Raw genomic sequence first — 11073 nt, 5'->3', positions numbered from 1 at the left:
GGATAGTATGAAAAATTATATACCAACAAATTAGAAAATGTAACAGAAATGGATAAATTCTTAGGAACATACATCCTCCCAAAATTAAATAAGGAGGAAATAGAATATTTGAACAGCATTGAAATACCATTAGCATCAATGAAATAGAATCAGTGACCAAGCTCTTCCCAGCTAACAGAAATCCAGAGCCAGATGACTTTAAAGGTAACGTTTACCAGGCATCTGGGGGGCTGAGTCAGTAAAGTGTTGGACTCTTGCTGTAGGCTCTGGTCAAGATCTCAGAGTCATGAGATTGAGCCCCATAATGGGCTCCACACTCAATGAGGAGTCTGCTTGAGATTCTGTTTCTCCCTCTCCCTCTGCTCCTTCCCCAGCTCGTAGTCTCTCTCTCTCTCTCAAAATCAATCAATCAATCAATCTTAAGTTGAATCCTACCAAACGTATAAGGAAGAGTTAATACCTATAGCTCTCACACTATTCCAAAAAAAAAGAAAGAGAGAAAGAGAGAGAGAGAGAGAGAATAAGGAGAGTTTCAATTTGTTCTGAGTCCAGCATTACTCACATACCAACCTAGATAAAACATGACAGAAATAAAGAGAAATAGTGGCCAATATCTCTGAAGATCATAGATGCCAAACGTTTCTAGATAAAGGTGGTCAATATTTGCAAATCAATAAGTGTGTCACATTAACCAACAAGAGAAAGAATAAAAACTATTATGATCATTTCCATTGATGCGGAAAAAGCATTTTACAAACTATAGTATCATTCAGGATAACAACCCTCAATAAAGTAATTTAGAGGGAACATGCCTCAACATAATAAAAGCCATATATGAAAAGCCCACAGCTTATATACTACTTAATGGTGAAGAACTGAGAACTTTTCCCTTACAGTCAGGAAAGTAAAGAAGTCCACTCTCACCACTTTATTCAGCATAGTACTGGAAGTCTAAGCCATAGCAATCTGACAACAAAAAGAAATAAAAGGCATATAAATAAAAGGAAGAAGGGAAATTTCACTATTTGCAGATGACATGAGACTATTTGTGGAAAACTCTAAAGATTTCACCATAAAAACTACTAGAACTGACAAACTCAGTAAGGTCTTAGGATACAAAATCAACATGCAGAAACCTGTTGCATTTCTATGAGCTAGTACTGAAGTAACAGACAAATTGAGAAAACTCCCATTTACAATAGCTCCAAAAATAACAAAATGCCTAAAAATAAACTTAACCAAAGAGGTTGACAATCATTTAGTCCTTGGGCTTCAGAGGCTGCATCAGTGAAACACAAGAGAACTGTATCAATTCCTCATACAATACTTTTGAAATTAAGTGGAATAGATATACACAACATAAGAAAAATATTTTATAATATAGGAAAGGCTAAGGCCATATTTAACCTGGTATCTATTTCACAGACAGGATTTTATTGATGATGGTGAAATTTGAGATTACTTTTAATATTGGTTAAGACTTCCAGTTAATAAAAAAAAGACTTCCAGCTAATAATAAGAAAACATTTTTCAAAGACATGAGGAGAAAACTCGAACAGTGCAACAGAGATACCTATTACCTTTACGTTGTTGTTGTTGTTAGGTCTCTTAATTGCACTCTTCTTCAAAGTCCCAGAAGGAATTGATCAAAAGTAAACCTCATGAACTCCCATAATGGGTGTAGTGAAACCAGGGTGATGTCACTCTCCTGTCTATCTTTAAAAGGTCAACCACAGCCACATTCCATTACCCAGATGGATAAGGGCTGCAGCGTCATCTGATGCTGAGTTCAATCATATACAAAGACCTACAGGAGCAAAAGGGTAATTACTGTTTCTGACCTGTTCTCCTTTTGATATGTGCTGTAAGTTCTTTTTTTGAAAGGTTTTATTTATTTATTCATGAGAGGCACACACACACACACACAGAGAGAGAGAGAGAGGGGTGGGGGAGAGAGGGAGAGGCAGAGACACAGGCAGAGGGAGAAGCAAGGCCCTATGCAGGGAGCCGGATGCTGAACTCAATCCCGGGATTCCAGGATCATGCCGGGGGCTGAAGGCAGGCGTGAAACCGCTGAGCCACCCGGGGATCCAAATGCTATAAATTCTTGACCATAATTCCTCAATTTTTCGCTGTCATCTATTTTTATGAAGAAAAGCAAAGATGATTTTTTAAATTCAAGAATAATTAACACAACGTTATATTAGTTCCAGTTGTATAATATATTTGACAATTCTATACATTTCTCTGTGCTCATCAAGATAAGTGTATTCTTAATCACTTTTTTTGGATTGAATCTTTCATGTAACAATAACTTTCTGTAATATATTAGGAAATGGGTTTTTATTCCCATTATGTGTTTACAAAAGAATACACGTTCCTCCTATATTATTGGATGATGTATTTGTTTCCTTGTGTATGTAATTTTACAAAAGAAATGAGACTGATTTTATTTTGGGTGGGAGTGATTTCTGATAGTTAGAAAACTTAAACAAATGTCTCAATTATCTTTATGTTTCTTACATGAAACTGGCAGTGAGGAGCTATACCCAAATTGTATACAGTGGAGGGAAGATAGTGTTCTAGAGAGCTAAGGCAGCATTACAAGCTCTGGGCCCCAACATCTGAATTGAGACCCAAGTCCTCCCTCCAGGTAATTTAGGTGATGCTAGGCAAATGACCTGGGAATCTGAATTATTTAATTTGTAAAGGAGAAAATAAGATGTGTAAGATAACTCTTGAGGAAGATAAAATATGGTAAAGCAATAGAACAGTTCCTGGTATGCTGTCAGCTTCAAATAAAGATTTCATGTTATTCTACCATTACTAAGTCCCCAAAGTAAGTAGTGCAGTATTCTATGTATATTAAACTCAAGAAATTGGATACAGAAAAATAAGAATGAGCAGTGAGGTCAATTACCTTATAAGGTGCAGACAGCATTCTCTGTCTGGTGTGCCAGTGGGCTGTTCAGTGCAGCTTGATCACAGTCATTCTCATTTCCAAAATTTCAATAATGATTTGTTTCATTTTGGCCACAAATATTGACTCAGAAAGCATGTATGTTTTTCTTTGCGGCTGTTTTAACTTTGCACAGGGGCTAGGGGTTTCATCTACCGGTAGGTATGGAATTTGACAGGTGATAATTTTTAATGCAATGTGTACCAGATTTGTTGGATATTTATATAAGGCATCAAATTAATCTCCAGTGTTGTCTACTGCTTTAGCACCCCAGAACTAGGGGTTCCTAATACACTGAATATGTGATTAGTCTCTGGAATCATTACAAGAGTATCGAATGTCTTGAAAGTTGGAGATATTCCTGAAATATCCCTATATCACAATCATTTCTAAACTCTTCCTAGAGAGAAGAGCCAATATTTCTTTTCATGTTGGTAAGGAATTTTAAAATTTAACACTTAACGTGTCAGAAACCAAAAAATTTCAAAGCTATTAAAGGTTTACATTTTCATAAGAGAAAATGTAATAGAAGTTATTACTGATTCTTTTCAGAAAGGACAGATATGTTTTACTTCTATTGTTCTTTCTTATTTATTTTGAGCTGTTTTAAAATTCTACTTTAAATCACACACACACATACACACAATATTTTTGCCTGAGCAGACAAACTGTGACCTCCTTCAGTATAACCAATTTCATTTTACTGGTCTTTAGCATTTAACACAGATGTTGGCTTTGATTAGCCAGATAAAGGAGGGGGATTGAATTGGAGTCAGAAACAACTCAGTGTTGCTCAGTTTTTCTCTCTGCATCTCAGTTTCCATGAATGATTGGTTGCTACAGACAATAAAGTTGATGATGCTTGTGAAGACAACTAAAGACTTCCTTTGTAAATGACAATGATCTTCTAAGTGCTAGATCTTCCTCCTTAAATTTAGAATAAAGAGTAGGAGCTTTACGTAAGTGAAGTTGTAAAAATTATCAAATCCGAATTCTTTTTTTAAAGATTTTATTTATTCATAAGAGACACAGAGAGCGGCAGAAACAGGCAGAGGGAGAAGCAGGCTCCTCATAGGGAGCCCGATGTGGAACTCGATCCCCAGATCCGAGAGCACTCCCTGAGCCAAAGGCAGAGAGGCTCAACTGCTGACCTACCCAGGTGTCCGTTGAAACCAAATTCTTACGTGTATGAATACATATTAAAACTGGCAAAGAGGAGTAATTCATCTTATATCACAAAACGAAAATGGTAACAGTTGTCTCTTACAGAGAATCTTCACATTAATTATCAAGGTCTTACCTCTTTAACAATATATGTACTTACTCATCTGTATTTGATCATTTCTAAGCACTTTTATTATTTTATATAATTTAATCTTGAACATACTTGAGATTTAACCTTATTATCCTCTTTGTATGTAAAGTGGACAAAAAAATGGTGGGTAGAGGATAATCTGGACCCACAGTCATGGTCCAGACTCAAACTATGGACTCTTAAATTAATGTCCCTAAGATATCTAAGGGGCTGGCCATTGGTGAAGACCCCATCTGTTCCTGTGGCTGCATGGCCTACTCCACACAACTACAGACAGGGCATCACAATCTGCCTGATTGTTCAGACAGAGGACATTGGAACTTTGGGTATGAAAATTCCCCAAATTCTGTTTCAGTTATTTTATAAACCTTCTTATGTAGAATATATCTCTAAAAGTTTTTAAGATCCAGTTGGATTTTTAAACCAGAGAGGTTGATTCCATTTTGATTTCCATAAGAGAACTCTCTAGAAATTAGGGGTTTTATTTATTTATATTTTATGATTTTATTTATTTATTCATGAGAGACATAGAGAAAGCAGCAGAGACATAAGCAGAGGGAGAAGGACACGATACAGGACACGATCCCAGGACCCCAGTATCACAACCTGAGCCAAAGGCAGAAGCTCTACCACTGAACTACCCAGGCACACTGTTCTCTCTCTCTCTCTCTCTCTCTCAAATGATTTACTTTTTGTGTTTTCAAAGAGTAATGATTTTGCAAATTTCCATACTCATTGATAAATCACACTATCATTAGGAAATCTCAAAACCTTGGTCTGTGGAAATCTTATAAGTTATCAATATTCTTTCAAAATGCTTTCATTTGAATATGCTTGACACACAGTGTTTCATTAGTTTTCAGTTTACAGCATAGTGATTCACAAGGTTGAAAGTTATTATATGCTCACAATGATTGTAGCTACCATCTGTCATGAAACCACACTATCAGGATGACAGAGAGTGGGGCAAAATTGGTGAAGGGGAGGGGATACCGGCCCCCAAGTATGGAATAATAAGTCACAGGAATAAAAAGGAGAGCATAAGTATTATAGTCAATGATATTGTAATAGCAAAATAATAAGACAGATGGTAGCTATAGTTGTGATGAACATAACAGTATATATACTTCTTGTGGAAAAATGTCAACCATATTAACATTTTTCTAAAAATGATAATAAAACAAATAAAAATGAAAGAAGGAAAAAAATCAAAAATAAAAAATACAGTGTCATGGACTATATTCTTTATGCCGTGGCTTTTATTCCTGTGACTTACTTATTCCATAAATGCAAGACAGTATCTCCCATTCTTCTTCACCCATTTAGTCATTGTTCCACCACTTTCTTCTCTCACAACAAGCACTTACTTCTCTGCATTTATGGAACCAATTCTGCTTTCTGTTTGTTCATTCCTTTTTTTTAATAATAAATTTGTTTTTTATTGGTGTTCAGTGTGCCAACATACAGAATAACACCTAGTGCTCATCCCGCCAAGTGCCCCCCTCAGTGCCCGTCACCCATTCACCCGCACACCCCGGCCCTCCTCCCCTTCCACCACCCCTAGTTTGTTTCCCAGAGTTAGGAGTCTTCATGTTCTGTCTCTCTTTCTGATATTTCCAACCCATTTCTTCTCCCTTCCCATCTATTCCCTTTCACTATTATTTATATTCCCCAAATGAATGAGAACATATAATCTGTCCTTCTCCACTTGACTTATTTCATTCAGCATAATACCCTCCAGTTCCATCCACATTGAAGCAAATGGTGGATATTTGTCATTTCTAATGCCTGAGGAATATTCCATTGTATACATAAACCACATCTTCTTGATACATTCATCTTTCGATGGACACCGAGGCTCCTTCCCAGTTTGGCTATTGTGGACGTTGCTGCTATAAACATCGGGGTGCAGGTGTCCCGGCTTTTCATTGCATCTGTATCTTTGGGGTAAATCCCCAACAGTGCAATTGCTGGGTCGTAGGGCACGTCTATTTTTAACTCTTTGAGGAACCTCCACACAGTTTTCCAGAGTGGCTGAACCAGTTCACATTCCCACCAACAGTGTAAGAGGGTCCCCTTTCTCCGCATCCTTTCCAACATTTGTGGTTTCCTGCCTTGTTAATTTTCCCCATTCTCACTGGTGTGAGGTGGTATCTCATTGTGGTTTTGAGTTGTATTTCCCTGATGGCCAGTGATGCGGAGCATTTTCTCATGTGCGTGTTGGCCATGTCTATGTCTTCCTCTGTGAGATTTCTGTTGATGTCTTTTGCCCATTTCATGATTGGATTGTTTGTTTCTTTGCTGTTGAGTTTAATAAGTTCTTTATAGATCTTGGAAACTAGCCCTATATCTGATACATCATTTGCAAATATCTTCTCCCATTCTGTAGGTTGTCTTTTAGTTTTGTTGACTGTATCCTTTGCTGTGCAAAAGCTTCTTATCTTGATGAAGCCCCAATAGTTCATTTTTGCTTTGTTTCTTTTGCCTTAGTGCATATATCTTGCAAGAAGTTACTGTGGCAAGTTCAAAAAGGGTGTTGCCTGTGTTCTCCTCTAGGATTCTGATGGAATCTTGTCTCACATTTAGATCTTTCATCCATTTTGAGTTTAAGTTTGTGTATGGTGAAAGAGAGTGGTCTAGATTCATTCTTCTGCATATGGATGTCCAAATTTCCCAGCACCATTTATTGAAGAGACTGTCTTTCTTCCGATGGATAGTCTTTCCTCCTTTATCAAATATTAGTTGACCATAAAGTTGAGGGTCCACTTCTGGATTTACTATTCTGTTCCATTGATCTATGTGTTTGTTTTTGTGCCAGTACCACTGGGAGCCTTTCCCCTAAGATCAGGAACAAGACAGGAATGTCTACTCTCACCACTGCTATTCAACATACTACTAGAAGTCCTACCCTCAGCAATCAGACAACAAAAAGACATTAAAGGCATTCAAATTGGCAAAGAAGAAGTCAAACTCTCCCTCTTTGCTGATGACATCATACTCTACATAGGAAACCCAAAAGCCTCCACCCCAAGATTGCTAGAACTCATACAGCAATTTGGCAGTGTGGCAGGATACAAAATCAATGCCCGGAAGTCAGTGGCATTTCTAGACTCTAACAATGAGACTGAAGAAAGAGAAATTAAGGAGTCAATCCCATTTACAATTGCACCCACAAGCATAAGATACCTAGGAAGTAACCTAACCAAAGAGGTAAAGGATCTTTACCCCAAAAACTATAGAACACTTCTGAAAGAAATTGAGGAAGACACAAAGAGATGGAAAAATATTCCATGCTCATGGATTGGCAGAATTAATAGTGTGAAAATGTCAATGTTACCCAGGGCAATTTACACGTTTAATGCAATCCCTATCAAAATACCATGGACTTTCTTCAGAGAGTTAGAACAAATTATTTTAAGATTTGTGTGGAATCAGAAAAGCCTCCGAATAGCCAGGGGAATTTTAAAAAAGAAAACCATAGCTGGGGGCATCACAATGCCAGATTTCAGGTTGTACTATAAAGGTGTGATCATCAAGACAGTGTTCATTCATTTCTGTTTTTACATTCCATATATGGAGGTGGGGTCTGTGGTATTTGTCTTTCTCAGTCTGACTTACTTCACTTAGCTTAATACCATATAGGTCCATCCATGTTGTCACGAAGGGCACAATATTATGGATTTTATGGTTTCATAATATTCCACTGTCTGTGTGCAATACACACACACACAACACACACACACACACACACACACACACACTCCCCTTCCCCATTCATCTAAGGATGGACACTTAGGTTGTTTCCATATCTTGACTATTGTGAATAATACTGCCTGAAGCATAGGAATGCATATTCAATGGAATATTCCCTGGCCATTAAAAAGAATGAAACCTTGCTATTTGCAATGGCATGGATGGAGCTAGAGAGTATACTGGTAAACAAAATAAGTCAATCAGAGAAAGACAAATGCCATATTGTTTCACTTATATGTGGTATTTAATAAGCAAAACAAACAAGCAAAATGAGAGAGAAACAACTATAGAGAAAAAACTGGTGGCTACCAAAGGAAGATCAAAGGGGGATGGTTTAGACAGTTGATGGGACTCACGGAGTGCACATGTTGTGATAAGGACTGGTGTTATATAGAGTTGTTGAATCAATATATTGTGCACCTGGAACAATTATTACACAAGATGTTTTATTTAAGCTGGAGTTTAAATTAAAACTTTAAAAAAATCATAGCGATATTTGAAAAAAATAAAATAATTAGAGTTGTGCATTATGCTTTTGAATTACTGTTTTTACTTTCTTTTGGTAAATGCATACCCAGTAGTGGAATTATGAAGGTATGGATATATTTTTAAATATTTATTTATTTATTTTAGAGAGATAGACAGAAAATGGGGGTGGGGGACAGCAGAGGGAGAGGGAGAAAGAGAAGCTCAAGCATACCCCTTGCAAAATGTAGGGTCCAATCCGAGTCTTGATCTCATGACCCTGTGATCATGACCTGATCAAGAGTAGGAGGCTTAACTGACTGAGCCACTCAGGCACCCTTAAGGTACTAATACTTTTGATTAACAGTGTGAGTTTCTACATTTCTAGTAAATTTGTTCTATTATGGGTAGTTCACAATCCTACAATGTACAGGAAATTCCCCTTATTAGCACACTGGGTTACTATGTGTAAAGACATGCAAACGCACAGAAGCTCAGTAAACATTTATTTCAGGTGGTCATATTCCACAAGTGATCTATTAACTCCATAGTTCTTCTTGGTGAACCAGGTAAAATATAATGGAGAACATCATGTGGATGGCCAACTATACTGGACGATCAGATTTTGACCTAGTAGGACTCTTCAGTCAATCCAAGCACCCAACTCTCCTCTGTGTGATCATTTTCATGGTTTTCCTGATGGCCCTCTCTGGAAACACCATCCTGATCCTTCTGATACACTGTGATGCTCACCTCCACACCCCTATGTACTTTTTTATCACCCAATTGTCTCTCATGGATGTGATGTACATTTCTGTCACTGTGCCCAAGATGCTCATGGACCAGGTCATGGGTGTGAATAAGATCTCAGTCCCTGAATGCGGGATGCAGATGTTTCTCTACTTAACTCTAGTAGGCTCAGAATTCTTCCTCCTGGCTGCCATGGCCTATGACCGCTATGTGGCCATCTGCCATCCACTCCGTTATCCTATCCTCATGAACCATAGAGTGTGTCTTCTCTTGGTGTCTTCCTCCTGGATTTTGGGATCTGTGGATGGATTTATGCTCACTCCTGTCACCATGACCTTCCCCTTCTGCAGTTCCCGGGAGATTCATCATTTCTTCTGTGAGGTTCCTGCTGTAATGAAGCTCTCCTGCTCAGATACTTCCCTCTATGAGACACTCATGTACCTGTGCTGTGTCCTCATGCTTCTCATCCCTGTGACAGTCATTTCAAGCTCCTATTCTTTCATCCTCTTCACCATCCACAGGATGAACTCAGCAGAGGGACGGAAGAAGGCTTTTGCCACTTGTTCTTCCCACATGATGGTGGTCATCCTCTTCTACGGTGCTGCCGTCTACACCTACATGCTCCCCACCTCCTATCACACCCCTGAGAAGGACATGATTGTATCTGTCTTTTACACCATACTCACTCCTGTTCTAAATCCTTTAATTTATAGTCTTAGAAATAAGGATGTCACAAGGGCTCTAAAAAAAATGTTGAATGTGGGATCTGTCTTATAGGAACCTATAAAATAGGAAATATTTGTACTGTTTTTTTTTCTTCAGTCTACAAATTACAACTTTAAGATCCCATGTCAATGTTTTTCCTCAAATTCTCACACCATGCTGTGTTATCATCTTTCATGCCTTTTGGAGGAATGTTTCCTTGTACTGGAAAACTCTTAATTTTTACACTTCTGCATTCAAAATATTGGTGCAATTGTATTCTATCCATGTTACATTTTTCAGAAGTTTATAATTGTACTGTGATTCAGCTAGAAAAATACTCATATTCTTAACAAATATGTAACAAGATATTTAGAAATAAAGATCATAAGATGTGCAACTCATGAGACAGAGAGAGAGAGAGAGAGGGAGGGAGGGAAAGAGAGAGAGGTGACAAACCAAATGGGATATAATTTTAATACATGAATCCATGCAAAAGATATATTAATTCTTTTGTGCTATCATTATTATTCTTACTAAGCATACTATTCATACTAATTCTCTATAAATTTGAAATTACTTAGGAATAAAACAGAAAGTATCAGACTTTTGTCTATTTAAAAAATTTGTCCTTGCACCATGGTAGCAGTGTAAGTGACAAATCTTGGGAATCATGCACATATTAATATGACTGATCACTAGTGAAATAATACAATTGTTGGCCTGTGTTCAATTAGGGTGATTTTGTTCTTTAGGTTCCAAATCTGAAGATATCCAGTGGCTGTTACCTCTCTGAAATCATTAGTACACTGTGGTCTAAGGTACTGTGAGAAAAATATTAACCCCAAGAAGGAGAGTTTATGGTAACTTCTTTTGAGCATAAAGGGATATCAGAGCTGAGATATGAAGTATGTAACTTATTATACAAGCAAGGGGAGGAAATCCATCAAATACCTAGTCCTTTATTTGTTAAATTAAGTACCTAATGCCATATTATAATTTAAAATAACAAATAGCTAACCTAATTTAATATATAAACAATGAATGTCTACTGCTCCTATGGAACTTAATCTGTAGGTATTATTTTGTGCAAACAGTTGTAATAAAATACATAAATTGTTTTGAGCCT

General features: G+C 37.4%; 1 protein-coding gene across 1 annotated transcript; it reads left to right on the top strand.

Moving 5' to 3' along the window:
• The first annotated feature begins 9071 nt into the window (after window positions 1-9071).
• Window positions 9072-10019, top strand: LOC112929010 (olfactory receptor 2T29-like). Its single transcript, XM_026010892.2, has one exon. The coding sequence runs from the start codon at window positions 9072-9074 to the stop codon at window positions 10017-10019; it is 948 nt and encodes a 315-aa protein (XP_025866677.2).
• The last annotated feature ends 1054 nt before the right edge of the window (window positions 10020-11073 follow it).

This window comes from Vulpes vulpes, chromosome 7 (genome assembly GCF_048418805.1).
Source record: "Vulpes vulpes isolate BD-2025 chromosome 7, VulVul3, whole genome shotgun sequence".
NCBI classification, from domain to species: domain Eukaryota; kingdom Metazoa; phylum Chordata; class Mammalia; order Carnivora; family Canidae; genus Vulpes; species Vulpes vulpes.
The sequence above is the reverse complement of the archived record's forward strand: the minus strand, read 5'-3'. Positions and strand labels throughout refer to the sequence as shown.